Source organism: Puntigrus tetrazona, chromosome 19 (assembly GCF_018831695.1).
Source record: "Puntigrus tetrazona isolate hp1 chromosome 19, ASM1883169v1, whole genome shotgun sequence".
NCBI lineage: Eukaryota > Metazoa > Chordata > Actinopteri > Cypriniformes > Cyprinidae > Puntigrus > Puntigrus tetrazona.
In genome coordinates this window covers 6,564,029-6,580,520 of record NC_056717.1, presented here as the reverse complement: position 1 = coordinate 6,580,520, position 16,492 = coordinate 6,564,029, and the positions used below count along the sequence as shown (strand labels likewise).

Here is a 16,492-nt window from a genome sequence, read left to right as displayed (position 1 = left end):
AGGGAAGCGAGATTGTATCACACAGACATGCATAATCCAACATGTCACTGCCTGAGATTACATGACGTATGGATTCCCCGCAGGGATGCATGACCTTGACTTCCACAGGGCCAGATTGAGGTGAATGAATTGTAGATACCCGTCCTGGATGTTTTGGCAAGTGTGCGCGCGCGTGACGCTGTGTGCAGATCAGCCCGTGGTGTTTGCTAAATTGATTAATGGAGGTGTCACTGTCCCAATATGGCAGTGATGTCTGCACACTGAGGAAGAGGGTGATGGAGGGCCGGCCGGCAGGAAATGAGAGAGGAGAGGAGGATGAAAATGAAGGAGGGGAAATGAGATGGAGAGAGAGGAGGGGAAAGGAAGAGGGGGCACAAAAGTAGGGGGCTGTGGGAAAAGAGAGATAGCATGGTAGAGAAAAAGCAATTTAGGAGGAGGGATGGGAAGAGTAGATGATTTATGCGCTACATCTACTTAGTAAATGGTGTTTTCGCACAGTTTTTACCTGGCTGGAAACGCACTCCCAGATTATCACATGCTTTTTGCCGCCACCTGCCTCTGCCAGCAGCCATGATAACCTGCACGGAGGAGGCTATACTGATCTATATGTGCCTTTAAGTGTTACAGATCACACTAGAACTGCCTAATCCATAATGTGTATCGATACTTAAAACTGCTTTGGCCACGAATGGAAATCATTCGGTTGCAAACAATGAGTCACATGACACAAATTGCTAATGATGCTGATGGGAATTGCTCAGTTAGCAACAAGACAAAACACTGTGTCTATATATATATATATATATATATATATATATATATATATATATATATATATATATATATATATATAGTAACTGGCATCCCAAAACATCCTAGCAACCAGCCAAAAGAACTCTAGACATTTCCAGCAAAAATCATTTTACCTGAGATCTGTACAGAAAACAGTCAAAAGACCATAGCAACCAGTTAGAACATCTTAGCAACACGTAAATGGATAGAAACCATAGAGCATGAAGACTGGACATGTTTCAAGGGTCATAGATGTTTTTCAAAGAACTTGTTCATGTTCTTGTCTATTACACACATAAAAAAAAGCTCACTTCTCTAGTATCTCCATCCATTTCTCCAAACGCTGGCTAGGAAAGGGGTCTCACAGAAAAGGGCCGCTGTGTTAATTGCATTAACATAAATGCATTAAAATTAATTTATGTGTTAATTTTGACACCATTTAGACAGTAAGTAAGATATAACTCTAAATACATATAATACACTAGCAACTAACTACAACACCTTAATGCATAATGAAATGTCTAGCAACCAGCCACGACACCTTATATACTCATAGCAACAATATATCACCCTAGATACTCCTAACAACCAGTCACAACACCATTTGATAATCTTAATATATATAAATAAATGCCTAGTAACCAGCTAGAGCACCCTAGTAACACTTAGCAACAATCAATCGCCTACATGCGTCTAGCAACCAACCACAACACCGATGGCACGTATAGTAACAAAATATTACTTTTGAAACTAGCAACTAGCCAGAACACCCTAGCAACACCTCAACATAAAAATAAATGCCTAGCAACCATCCACAACGCCCTAGCGTTCAGTCAGGCAAATATAATCTCCATACATTTTTACTTTGATATCACATAGATATAAATGCAAATTTAAAAATAAATGCAGATGCTATGTGGTTGCTAGGGATTCTGTATGGTTGCCAGGGTGTGTCTCAGTGGTTGCTAGGGTGAACTGAGTGGTTGCTAATTGGTTGCCAGCCCAAGTCCATCTCCTCAATAATATTCAGGTATCTAGTTAAGCCTCCGGCCCCCTTTTCAGTGCAAGTCTTTTTCCATCTTCATCATCCACAAAGTAAAAATCGAAGTCTTCTCCTTTAGAAAAGTAATAGCCTCTCCCCAGCTAGTTGCTTAATTTGAGGTTTCATTTAGCATCATTTAGCAGTGGGACGGGTTAAACACAGAAGCTTAATATTTAGGTTAGGTGTTTGTACAAATCACTAACCCTAAGCACGAGCAGTAATTACAGAGATGCTCGCCTTAACAAGCACGAATAACAAGCCACTTACATACCTAGCAATGACAATGTACTGCATCAGACTAGAGAAGTATTGAAAGTTCTGCGATTGAATGCACTGTCTGGTCATTTAAAAGGAACGGGCGCTGTCTGTGTATATCATTAGGCTTTAGTGGGATAGACAGGATGATGTGGTGCAGCCTATTGATTGATGAAATAGGTGGCTAAGAATGAGCGTAATGAAGGCTTGGTATTTGTTATGGCTTTTAGTCATTAGACAAGCACACTGCTGCCCCCAAGAGAGAGGACTTTAGGAGAAGCTGCCGTTCAATATCGATGTTGAGAATGAAGCTCTGTGATTGGTCCACTCTCAACGTTCAGCATGCCGCATTAGAGGATTTTAATTAAGAGAGGATGCACACAGCGGCGGTGCAGTCTTGCTCTCTCTCTCTCTCTCTCTCTTTTTCCACCTATCGATGGAGCTCACAGCACGTAAAAGGTCATCACATGAAAGCGTTTCAGTGTCCGTGTGAATGAAAGCACCGTGCTTGTCAGAGTAGGTTTTAATTCATCCCGTGCATGTGCTTCCGCGCACCTTTCGGTGTCTGTTTTGTGCTGCGCTTCTCTCTGTGTGTGATAATTTCGCGGGCAGCCGAGGAAAAAGGTCTCCCTTTGGATCGATTTCCCCAATGGCATTTACACGGCATTCGCAGTGCCCACTCAAACCTGGAAGGGGTATCTGCGTCCACGGACCTAATCTCATTCTCAAAAGAAGTCTATGAAATCCGTGTGCAGTCGGGCGGGAGAATGAGACCGTAGAGAATAAACAAGGGTTAGCTCGAGCTCTCTTCATTTTCAGGACCCCGTTTTATTTAAAAGTGTCGATAAATTATTCAGGAGCAATCACAGAACGTTACAACCTGGAATTGCAGAAGCGGCGCGTACCTACAGCACAGCGTTGTCAGAAAACCTCCTGTTTGCTATTTTCTTGTTCATGTTACCCAGTCCCTGCACCTGCCACCGCGCACATCACCAAAATACAACACAACCACGGCTTCTGACTTGTCACATACGTTAAGACACCTGCCACGTTGACTTCCAAAAAATGACACATCTGTGACACCTCCTGGGTGACGTCTAACACCATGCAACCCTCATCACAGCTGCTTCCCCTAGGACAGCACACTCAGTATCTCATATACCATATTGGATTTTTAACCCTGGGTTATCGTGTTCCATGTTGCACGCTGTTCAAGCCTTGGGTTAGTAATTAAAGCTGAACTGGTTTTTTCCTGGATATTAAAATGCTTCCGTCTCTCTACTGGTTTTAATATATTAATAATATACCATATAATTCTATATGTTGATATATTGAACACACGCAGACGTACAAGCACAAAAAGCGACAGTAAAAATTATGTTACAAAATATTCTAAAATAATTTTAGAATGTTACCTAAAAAAAAATTCTAGGCAGCACAACTGTTTCTTCATTGATAACAAGAAAACTAAATAAAACAAAGAGCATAAAATCAGCATATTAGAAAGATTTCTCAAGGATACTGAAGACTGTAAATTCAGATTTGCATCATAGGAATAAATTACATTTTAAAATATATTGCAAATAATTTTTTTTTTAAATTGTAATGATATTTGACAACATACTGTATCGTATCATATCTGTGTCATACCCATATGGTGTTGTACTGTATGCCTAAACAAATTAATGCAGTGTTTTTGAGCATAAAAATACTCTATTAAAACATTTTTAAAAATCATATCACATAAGTCAACATTGAAAATCTAGAAATTATAATTTAATAACAACTTGGAAAAAAAATTGTTAATGAAGTTGCAATATATATATATATAAAATATATGAAATATTTATTATAACTTTTCTCTCAAGTTGAATTTAGAATTAAAACAGGCAGAAGCATTTTGTCCCCACTTTATATAATAGCCCTGTCTTAATCCCTGTTAAATCCTTAGATAACATTTTCAGTCCTATTCATTGCCGAATCTAAACAGTCCACGGTCTGTCACTAAACAACCCTACAGTAACATTCTAGCAGTGTCGTTTAATGCTGTACACTAGGATTAAAGCAATTATGTGCCCCGATTGCTGGCTAACCCAGGGTTAAAAGTGGCCTAACCTTAGGTCCAAAAATACCCAGGGTTAAGCGTAGCTCGTATATTGTGAAATCAGATCCACTCACCTACACATGTCGGTCAGTGATGATCCGGGATTGCGTGTTGGAAAGCCAGCAGTGGCCTGGGAGCGGTGAGCTGTGATTTCTCCGCTGATCATCCAGCTGATCATCAGCACCGCCTAGGTTAAGTGGCTCACCTGTGGACAGCGTTTGAGAGAAATGATCCACGTAGCATCCTAATCCTCCGGACCAGCTCAGCCTCCGGCTCCCCCCCTCCTTCCTCCTTCCTCCTTCCTTCTCTACGTATCCCGCTCACATTTCCTCTATTACCCTGTCAAGCTCTTGTGTACGGTTAATAATGTGACCATTGATTTGAATACAAGTATTCTCTGCCCCTGAAGGCTATTTGAAAATAATGAGTTGCATCGTGCCGTTCGCGCGGCCGCAAGAGAAAAGATTGCATTAAACGTGGCGTAAGCAGGTTTACGAATTGTCATTTATGTGCATTTCCTTTCCCAATTATCCCTGCCGCATGTGTCTAATAGAACCAATGAGAGGACTTTCGTTACAAGCCACTTCACGCATCCACCGCAATCGTTTGTGAGGAGAAGATGCTGATGCAATCACATCTAACTTGTTACATGGTTTATCAATGTCTTCCCTCCCTCGGATTCTCACTTTCCCTTTGGAGACCACTGAAAATACCTCGGCATCAATCCCGCTTATTTCCTTTCTGCCTATTCATCGAAGGTGCAAAAACACAAGGGTTCTCGAACAATGAAACGATCGCTCCAATGACAAGTGCATCATAAGAGATGGACCATAAACATGAGGGATGGCGGAGCCAGGAATAGCAGAGAGGGTCCAACTCTACCCATAGATCCAGGGAGATTAGGGTGCGTTTTACTGAAGCGTGCTGGATCACAGTGAATACATCTGGCCAAGTGAGAAGCGGGAGGTGGAGATAAAGGAGCAAAGTAGACATAAATGATGGTGAAACTTTTGCGAGATTGGAGATGGCAGCAATGACAAAAGCACTTTTTGGGCCACTTCACTTTCTAACTAAACGTTTGGGGTTGGTTGGTTATATATATAATCTTGGAGAGGTCTCTAATGCTCACCAAGGCTCTGTTTGTTTATTTAAATATATTTTAAAATATAATGCAGGCTTTTCCTGTGATGCAAAACTGAATTTTCAGCATCATTACTTAAGTCTTCATTGTCACACGATTCTTCTGAAATCATAATAATATGCTAATTTGCTGCTTAAGAAACATTTCTTATTACTATCAGTGTTAAACACATTATTTTTATAGAAATTGGATTCTTTGATTACTAAATTGGGATTTAAAAAAAAGCATTTAAAATAAAAACCTTGTAACATTATAATTGTCTTAATGGTCACATTTAATTCAATTAAAAATATATATATACTGTATATATTCCTTATTCTTATGGTAACACTTCTTGGTAACACTATAGAATAGGTAACACTTGTTAACTATTAACTACCGACCTTTCCCTCAATAAATTCAGAATTTGCTGCTTATAGTTAGTAAGGTATGTGGTAAGTTTATGCATTTAGCATAATTAGGGATGTAGAACAAGACATCTGGTTACACTGACCTACATGTAACTGTGTTTGATTTCTTCTTTTAGTTCGTTGTTTCTTAGCTCAATTCATTGGGGTCATTTCTGCATTTACAGGGATTAGTTAGTCAGATTGGAAATGTCTGCTTTTCTGTTGCTGCCCACGAGAAAATTTAAATCGCTTACTGTTTTTTGACAAACAGGGATGTGTGGAAGCTTAATCCCCTTTCAAATACACATCTGTGAGTTTAAACACAGGAATAAATAAAAAGGCAAGTTGTAGTGTCCTGTAATGTGTAATGAGAGTGGGAGCTCTTACACTGAAGCAATGTCAGCATCAGGTATGTGGTAAATTGCTGTACGTTTAATCAAAAATTAAATTACAGGCATAAACCTGAGAAACAGCTATAATCTGAATAGTGCTATTGTTAAACGACAGACTCAGGTTACTGAATTTACAGGAGTTAAACTGATATGAAAAACTGAATTGCATAATTTTCCTATTAATCTTTCTCCCGGTTTGTTTTATTTTGTTATGAGCTTTATATGTAGACAGACTCTTCTTATTGGAGACAAGACCGCATTGAAGCACGCAGGGCAGACCAATTTCAATTAATAGCCTGGTATAGATCAGTTTGGTAGGGTTTTGTCCATTTTATCATTTTTTTTTGTCGAAAAATGTTCAAAGTGAATGTAAACAGACATTGCGTATTAGGCCTTGCCACGTAAATACAGCCAAATCCAAAACAAGAAGGAGGAGATGGAGTAGGCAGTTACTGGAGACAGTTTGGAGATCAACCAAATTTCGGAAACCAAGTTTAATCTAGCAGGCATGCACGTCAAGTAGTTTTATTGTCATTCCTCTCATTACAAAGAGAGTGCAGAAAAAGGCAAAATAGCTCCACTGCAACCATGGCTTTCAGCGCAACAAAGGCAATGGCCATGACAGCTGACAGCAATGGAGCGCTGGAATATTTTCTCAGCAAGACTTAAAAGACGTCGTTGGAAATTGCCGTTACCTGCTGTCCGCTATGTAGCGTGTTCCCGACGCAAATAATGGAGCTACATAATTGCACTCTGATAGTGCGACTGCATGCGTTGGAAAGAACCGAACAGACTGAGCTCAACAGTAATTTATAAGAACCGCACGCTTTAGAGCATGCCGCTTTTTAGCTAGGAGCGTTAACCATCAGTGGGCTAGCGGAGGATTTAGAGGGACAGACGTTCAAAACAGCAGGTGTGTTATTAAGCAGCGCCTGGTCATATTTCACACTCCAATTCAGCAGAGCAGCCGGGAGCTGCGGATGCGGCTCGCTCAATGTGCCGCAATCCCGGCACGGATAGATTCTTCCTTTGCTTTGTTATTAAAGCAACCAGCACAGACATGGTTTAAAACTTCTCTGTCGTGGAAGAGCGTGGCGCTTATGTTTGATCGTGCCTTGGCTCCTCAGTCATCTTGACGGCTGAGTGATCTGTCTCCTAATATTCTCCGATTCATTTACTTCTGTGAGGCCTGGGGAACGGGCCGCGATGCAATTCTGAACCCTGGCATTTAGCGGTAAATTAAATTTGGTGTCAAATCTAACAAATCTGTTTGGAGAACGCACTCCACGGCGGGCAAATAAAAGGATTACCAGGGTGATGAGAGGGAAGTCTTGGGATGGATGCTGAGATCGCACCCCAGACCGTCTGTAGGGGGTTGGGTATTTATTTGCCCCAAGTAATATGTTATTTGCGTGTCTGGTTTTGATTCTCCTCCGCATATTGAGTCGACCTCTTTCGTTATTGGATTATGCCTTGTGAAAAATAACAGCAGACACCTTTGTTTGTCCTTTGTGCACTTCAGAGGACGTGATGCATATCAGGGGCGCCTTACAACTGCCTGCCTGCCTTCGTGTCTTTGGTGACCTGGCAACCCCGAGAACCAATCAAGCTGCCCAGCTGTGACCTGGCAACCAGAACAGCCAATCACAATGTCCCGCTGTGACCTTGCAACAGTGGCATGGCAGGACGACTTGCGCAAACCATGATCATTAGCCAGGAACCACCTGTCACTTCGCTTATATCCACTTGTCTACAGAGGTCAAAGAATCGATTGTAATTGCAGAGGATGTCTTTCTTCGTAAAATGACAGTCTCTCATATGATGTCGATGGGGTGTCATTTTCTTCGACAAGATGTGTCTTGATGGTGGGTTGCAGAACGGCTCATTTATCTGCTTCTGAATCAAGACCTTGTGGCACATTTTGACATTTCTTCACAATTTTTAATGGCCAAATACACCCTGACAGTTGATTTTGTGGTGTTTTGTGGACAAGATAATAATAAACACTCTTGTACAGTTGAATTCTATAATTTGTGTAGTTTTGTCAGCTGTATGCCGTAATGAGCACATTCCCCAACTTTGTAGGAAATATCTCATAAATGCAAACCAGGCTCTTCCATTAAGACCCTGCAACTCAATCCTGTAATTAAGGCTAGGTTGTAATTCCAAGCCCCAGGCATATTAGTAATGCGAGTTAAATGGCTGTGGAGCTGCTGCCCTTCGTTTAAGGAATGGTGTCAGATTTCTCTAGTAAGAGAAGCCAGATTCACTGCAGCACCTGCAATGAACACAAATGGATGTTACTGCATCCGTGGATTTTAAGCAGAGTTGGGTACAGTTATAGAGAACTGGTTCTTACTCCATTTTGAAAAACATAAATTGACTAGGGTAGACTCATTACATAATGGATGACTTGTGAGCTAGTTATTTTTAATCAAAACCATACAGTAAATTTAGCGTTATTCAACTACCAAACAAATGGCTCTTTTTTGTTATAATGAATCTAAAACAGTGTTGCGCAACTCTTGAATGACTGGTTTTGCTTTAGGTTTTAGATTCACTAAAAAGAGTGGCCTCATAGTCAGTGTAATCAGATTCATTAACAACTGAGCAGGTTCTGTTCTCTGATTCAAAGGCATACAGTACAACCAGCACAGTCATGGATGTTTATGAGTTGGTTCTTTTTAGTAAATTAAGTCCAATTCCTGAATTAATGATTCCAATAAGCTATTTATACCAAACAAAATACTCAAAATACTGAAAAAAATTTTTATTGACCAGTCTGGTGTGGTGTAATTGTCCCGTAAACAATTCTATTTAGTTCATTCTTGTAAGTCAATAAAAAAACCATGCAGGCACAGCATAAACAAGTGTAGTCCAATCCTTGAACAAATGACTCTTATGAGCCAGTTATTAATCAAATACATGCAGCACAATCAGTATAGTCGTATTCCTGAAAAAAGTTACCTATCTTTGGTGAATCAAAACCATACAACACAAAGAATCTCAAACAAATGGCTTCCGAACTAATGAATCTAGAGAATCTAAAACATACTCAACGAGTGTTGCCAGACTGATCGGCTGTTATAAGCTGATTCTTTGCAGCAAATCTAAAACCTAAAACACAACCAGTGTTGTTTCTTTCCTGAAATGACTCTAATGAGTTAGTTCTGAACACACCTTCATTTCAAAAACAGCTTATGGCTTAAATCAGTGTAGCTACTGACTAGCAGTCAATGGGATACTCATAAGCAGTGTATCAGTACTGTTTTACAAATATTACCACATGTTTTGCTTAACATTGTTGTTAAACATGTAGCAAACCAGTTATTGATTTGCATTTATTCTTTGTCTTTAACAAGACATTTAAAAAGGCATTTGAAAACCTTCACAAGAACTGTTTAGTATTAAATGAATCATTAATGGAAGCATTTAAAATTCAGAGGAGTATTCATTCATTACGTTTCCCATCTGCAGTTTTCAGGTTCAGAGAACAGGAACACAATGACGGAGATTTAGATGATTCCTCTAACTGCGAGTGTGAGCCCATCAAACACGGGAGATCTAGCTGCAGGTCCATTTAAACTCGAATTAGATGTCGAATTGCGCGGTTATCTCAGCATCAATCCCATTTGACTCCCCACCAACCAGTAGACAGTGTGGATGTGTCTGTATCTTAAAATGATCCGTGCCTTCAGATCTGAAGAGAGTGATTTAATTGGTCCCATTAAGGCAGCAATGGAGTGCATCAGGTGTCTGAATTACTGGCAGACACAGTGAAAGGTGGCCCACAGGGACGTGGGGCCTGCTGCCAGCTCTTTGTGTATGCAGAGGGAGAGCGGGGTAGAGCTGCTGACCTCCACGTGCTACAGCTTTGCGGGGCTGTGCATGACAGCGGCGAGATTTCTCTCGAGAGGCAGTTTTGCCGTCATATTCCCCCAGTCGCCTTCAACCTTGACATTCTTCTCAAAAAGCATGTGCGGATATCCATACTAATTCTGGTGACATCCAGTCTGCTGTGTCGTGATCCTACTCCGAGCAGCCCGGGACATGCTACTCAGTCCTCTTAATGCAAATGCACAGACAGTCACAGCAATAGAAGGACAGTAAAGGGGAATATTTAGCTTCCGGATTTTGACAGAGATGGAATACCAGTACTGCACAGTACAGTACTGCATACTGACCTCTAGAGCTGCAAGATTATGACTAAAATCACAGTTGTGGTCATTTCTCTTAATTCTGTAACATTGATATATTTGTTTTGATTACTGGTCTGGACTGCCTAGGTGTTTTGTGCTTTTGAAAACATTCTCATTATGATTAATGTGCCCCAGTTATGGGTTACGAAAGGTTAATATTTTGGTTTTGGGAGTCCCATACAAAAAAATGACATGCGTGCAAGGTCAAAAAACACTTTCATTTTCTTATAATATGCATTTATTTTTTACCTTATTTGTTTAAAAACTTCCAAACGATTCATTCAGCGAATTATTTTTTTTTTAAACCCCTCCGGCGATTGGTCGACTGAATGCATTTTAATTCAGAACACCAATAAGTGGGCGGGCAATATGCTAATGTTTCATTTTGATTTCACGAAACGGCTTGGGACTCGTTTTAAAAATGACCCGTCTAAATGATTCAGAGTTGACTCTTTCTTTCTTTTGAGAGACTTTTATACACAGGGCACTTTCAGATTTTCATTCACTTAGAGCTGTGTTACAGATTGCACGAGTTATGCCACGTTACGGCCATGTTTTACTACTTATTTGATCGTATTATATTATATTATTTGCTTATTAACTGTCCAGTTTTTCTGGTTAGTAAGGACCACTGCACATTCAAAAATATCTGTGTAATCTAAAGTCATGACAAAGTTTTGCAAGCAGTTGTACTATAATTAATATTTTACCATTGTCCGGTTCAGTTTTGCAATGCATTTGAGTTTTTATATAAGTATATATACTATATACTTTAGAAATAATAGGGTGCAGCAAAAGAGGCTTTTCGACGTGTTAATACAAGTAAGAAAAGCCTGGCTTACGAGCATGCCAATTTCTCCTTCCCAATCAGCTTATCATGGTCTTCAGGATTGCTACAGACTTCCACGGTCTCCAGGGGAAGGTGGCCCTACAGATATATTGGACACCCCTGACACACATCAAAGAGGAAATCAATGGAAAATAGTCCAAAATTGTTCATGGCATATTTATGTATGTAGCTATTCTAGCTAAGAGATTTTTTTTTTCCAGATAATATCTCTGGCCCGCCTGGATGGTTGGCAACTGGAGCTCAGCCAGAGGCAGCAGCATCAATATTAGCATACCAATTAGATCAGAATCCCTTTCATAAGAACAAGTGTGAATAATATAAATAATAAACGAATCATTGAAGTGTTCATTGGCTGAAAAAGAGGCAGGTTAATAACCTATGGACTGTGTTCCCAGACTATCACTAACTCATTCACTCTGCAGTCTTAGGTAAACATCAAACGTTATATTGTACTACTGGCGCTAAATCTGAATTTTTTTTTATTATTTATATTTCGTCTGTAATGAACTCCGGAGCACTGGTTTGTTTCAGATGGAGCGAGAAACCTAGGACTACTTCACAACAGTAGTTTTTGCAAAATAATCTATACGCTGGAACTATTTACGCGGAAACAAACAATGCCACAGCAGAACTGTTTTGCACCCCTGAGTAACACATAACAGTGTGTCATTATTGAATCATCAATCAGCTGTTTGAATGAATCAGTTGAACGAATGATTCAATGACTCACTCATTTGCTGCCACCTACTGGGTTTAAATTACTCCCTACTGAATAAAATACCATAACATGTTTAACAAAATATTGTTAGCACCCCTATTGATCACTGCAACAATTGACCGTTTGGGTTGAGTAATTTTGCCTAAGATCTCAGCAAAAGTATTACAATTCTACGATGTTTCACAGTTGAAAAACACAATTTTCAAGTAAAAAAATGTCAAGTAGCTTACCATAGAAAATATATATATATATATATATATATATATATATATATATATTACCTTTAGAACTCTTACAGTGCCAACAATAAGCCAATTTTATAAATAAATATATAAATATAAATATTTTGTGAAGCTCTGAGGTAATATGCTTTTGGGTAAACTGGTCTAGTGCTAGCGCTATTGAGTGCTAGCGCCACCCTGGAGGCTAATCACCAGTCTGCATGCGCCGCACATACAGGGGTGTATTTCATCTGTGGCACAACCTCAGGGCACTTGCAGCAGCTGCTAAGCTAATACCAGTTCTCTGATATATAACCAGCGCCTCTGGGTTTTAATGTCGGAGAGAATGTGAAAATCGAAACGGTTAGTGAGAGAGAAAAACAGAAAGGTAGCCTGAAACCTTTGCTGCACGTACAAAAAAAAAAAGAAACTTGTTGTTTTAAAACATGTAGATATTCCAGAATCGCTAATCGGCTTTGTGCCGGAATGTCAGTGAAAACATATCGGCTCGACAATCTGAATTTCCCAAGGCATCTACTGAATTTCTGGCTGGCGTTTCATTTTGAAGTCTGCTTGATCACGGCCCATGTCACCCCCAACTTTGAGTATCGGTGTGATGTAACCGGACTTGCGCCGTGTTTTTGCAGAAAGAGAAGTTGCGAGATCAGTCAAGGGTGTGCTGGGAATAAATGGAGCGGGAGAAAACAGATAGATCACTGCAGCGATTCTCATCAACTCTCAGGATTAGCGAGAGGTTGAACGTGTTACAGAAGCCACCGAACGTGTAGAGAAATGGCACCCGGCTCGGAGGAAAAACATTGGGTTCGGGGGAAGGTGAGGAAGAGAGTTTGAGAAAGCAAAGGCTCGGTGTCAGGCCATCAGTTTGGAGATACATTATTGAACACGTAGTCGGTCCTCTATGGATCCTGTTTACCACGATGTATCTGCTGTAAGGTGCAGGATTAGTGTGAGCGGTGGCTGGGAGATTTGGAAATAGATGGTGCAGTGGAGACGAAGGTGTGTGGGAGAGAGGAGCGAAGCATGTGATTCATAATGTAGTGGATACTAGGTTCTGTCTAAAACGGTTCAGGATACACGATTGGAAAACAACAACCAAAAGTGAGTGACATGAATCAGCGACTGTAAGGATGCAATTGTGCGTGAGGGGGATGATGGTATCGGGCGCTATAATTAAGTCCCGAGGAATAGACGGTGAGAGAAAGAAAAATGTGGATCCGAGGCGGATGGCTTGGGTGTAGTTGGCGGAAAAGAGGTGGGGAGACGGGTGGGTAATAAACCAGAGTGGTTGTGTTAAGGGATTGCAAATTCAAAGTGCTCTGTGAAACGGAGAAGGAAAATGAGCCCCACACATCTATGACTCTCTCTCTCTCAAACACACACACACATATTCTAGCTCTCTTTCTCTCACAGTTTTCTCTCTCGCGCGCGCGCGCGCACACACACACACACTCGCTCTCCGTCTCTCTCTATAAACGAGCACATTCACTCTCTATCTCGGTCTCTTGCTGCATCCAACGAACCCAACACACTCACTCACTGCTGCGACTTCGCTCCTCGCTCCTTTCCTTTCCGTGCGGGATTTCACACCAATCAGCCGCAAAGACATCTCCCGTTTCTCGGCGCTTTAATCGGGTTCCGCTCCGAACCGAACGCCTCGTTTGGTCCAAAGACGCGCGCAGCGGATTCCGGCGGACCTCCGTGACACTGCGCTCTCTGTAAACAAACGCGCAACGCTCGTTTCCACTCGTTTCGGTTTCGGGAGAAGCGTGAGTATAAGACCGCAGCACGAAAAAGCCTCGAGTCAACGGCACGTTGTTATTGTTTGTAGCGCTCGCGCTCGTTGACGTTATTTCGCGCGCTCTTGCTAGATTTCAAACCGCGGCTTCGGACGGTTTGTAACGTCACGTCGGCTGACTTGCTTTCGCCTGTTTGAAACTTTGAAACTTGTTTTTAACGTTTTAGACGTTCTCGTAAACGCCGGCTGGTTCGATCCGCGATCCCTAAGAGCATTTACTCTCCGCGGATTTGATCGGGAATCAAAACCACATGCCTTTGAACCGCCAGCGATGCCGTTGTAAACGCGTCCACGTTAAAAATGCAAAGGTGTATATTAGCGCGCCTAACAGTGTACTGAACGTCTGTAGGAGTTCGGGGTAGTTGACAGCGCAGCATTCACGTGATATTTTGAATGCATAATTTCAGCATTGAAGGAGACTGAAATTTTTACCTTTTAAAATATTTTTTTTACGACAGTTGAAATTCCTGGCAATAGCCTACAGCCTTGCCTTTCATGTAAAATAACGTCGAGAAGTTAAACTGTGTTGGCAAACACTCATGCCCACTATGGCCAAACTATCCTGGCAGCAGCACAGCAGAGGACGGCGCTTGATATCAACTTCCTACTTTATTTTGGCCACCCTTACTTTACTGTTCTCCTGGTCCTGCCCGGTTCTAGGCAAGAAGAAGCTCTACATCGGAGCCCTGTTCCCGATGAGCGGCGGATGGCCGGGTGGCCAGGCTTGCCTCCCTTCTGCCCAAATGGCCCTGGATCTGGTGAACAAGAGAACGGATATTCTTCCGGATTATGAGCTTGAATTAATCTACTATGACAGTATGGTAAGTGAGCACCGCATGTGAGCCCCTTTAATTACTTTCCATTACGTGAACTGTTTGATAGCATGCAATTGAGTGTGAGCTAGTCGTTCCATAGGAGTGTTTGCTTGCTGTTGATGTTATTTATTCAAACAGTGTGGAGTGTCATTATCAGTGGCTTGCTGAAGATTTGTGTTCGCGGGAGATTTCTGAGCAAATTTACATTTTACTACGGCATATTAGGTCAGCTGTAGTATGCTAATAGGGGTTTGGTGGATGCTAATGAACATAATGTTCTTTAAATGGGAATTTGTACTTGATTCGGCGTGACTTCATTAAAGCCGCGCAGAGGAATGTTTTGACAGCCTCATGTTATTCATCGGTTATGCTGTCACCTGAGGTTTGCTGGCAAAAATCTATTCATAGCAGCTCAATATACCGTCCGCTTTCCCTGTTCGTATCTTTCCATTTGCTTTGCTCTCTCTCTACTTCTCTCCATCTTTCCCACCTGCGTCCCTCCTCCCCCGCACAAGAGATGCCAGTGCATACTGCCTCCTTCTCTCTCTCTCTCTCTCTCTCACACACACACACACATATGCAGAGTGCAAGCCAGAGTTTTAGACAGAAAAGACACACAGATACATGCAGAGCGCAAACAGTTAATTCCCTCTGACTGTTCGGTGTTGCTAAGAGCTTCGCCGTGATTGGTCGGAACGGGTCTGCATTGGAACCCCGCTTCAAAGATACAGGAGAAGGAGGAAAGACTGGGGGTGGAGGTTGGCATGACAACAGTTACCAAGACCACTGCTGTTCAAACAAACACATGAGGCCACAGATTGCTCTGACAAAAGAGAGAAAAAAGCACGGCCCTTTATGATTATTGCATCAACAGAGGCAGATGGATAAATGGGAGAAATTAGCCGGCTGGTGTGAGACTATAGACGTATTGAAGTGCCGCTCTTCCATCTGCACTCGGACATATTTAGAGCGTCGTTTCTGATCCCCAGCGGTAGGTGGATGTAGTCGGGACCCCTGCGGATCCGAATGAATGCACGCACACAGAAACACGCTCATGCAGAGAGCTGTGTCTGATTAGGATTCAGCACCACGGACAGCTACATTTAGAGAGCAGGAAAGCGCTGTGTCATCAGGAGGTATAGAGCGAGCAGGAACATTTCATCTGAGTTGGGTTTTAGGTATTCAGACCCAAATGTTCCCTCCTGAGCCGTGGAAAGAACAGTCTCATTAAACTTGCGCCCGGCGCGGTTCTGATTGGAGCGGAGGACGGCGCTCTCCGCGGGGCAATGGTGATGGTACGAGGGGGGCAGGCTTATTAGTATGGACTGGACCTGCGCCTGATTTCCCTAGAGCCCCAGTGTGAGATCGCTTGGCCTTAACATTTGCACCGTGGGGTTGTTAATGTGTTTTTTGGGGTTTGTCCGTCCACTGATTTGAATGATGGAGGAGACTCTGAAATCCCTTGCTCTGGGTGCTTTCGGTGCTGTATGGTCAGTATTTAAAAGACGCTTTCCTCGTTTCCGTGGTTCTCAGAAGTGGATGTTGTCGTAGTCGGTTGAATTTGTAGAGTAGCGAACGGAGTCTACAACAAATATAAAAACGAATACAATTTTATATAATAAGAAAAATCTCTGAAAATGCCCTAGTTACTTTTTTCAAATGTAGTCAACCTATCCTGTTTTTACTGTTTTATTTTTATTTTTTTATATTATTATAATGCACGTTCACCTAAAGCACAAAAAAGACAATTTCGACTCA

General features: G+C 41.6%; 1 protein-coding gene across 3 annotated transcripts in view; it reads left to right on the top strand.

The window, feature by feature from the left end:
• Positions 1-16,492, top strand: part of gabbr1b (gamma-aminobutyric acid (GABA) B receptor, 1b) — a 105,189-nt gene that overhangs the window by 44,534 nt on the left and 44,163 nt on the right. For all 3 annotated transcript variants that reach the window (XM_043217550.1, XM_043217549.1, XM_043217551.1), the window contains exon 7: positions 14,580-14,740. In XM_043217550.1, coding sequence (XP_043073485.1) covers positions 14,580-14,740 — 161 coding nt within the window. The remainder of the gene's footprint in view (positions 1-14,579; positions 14,741-16,492) is intronic.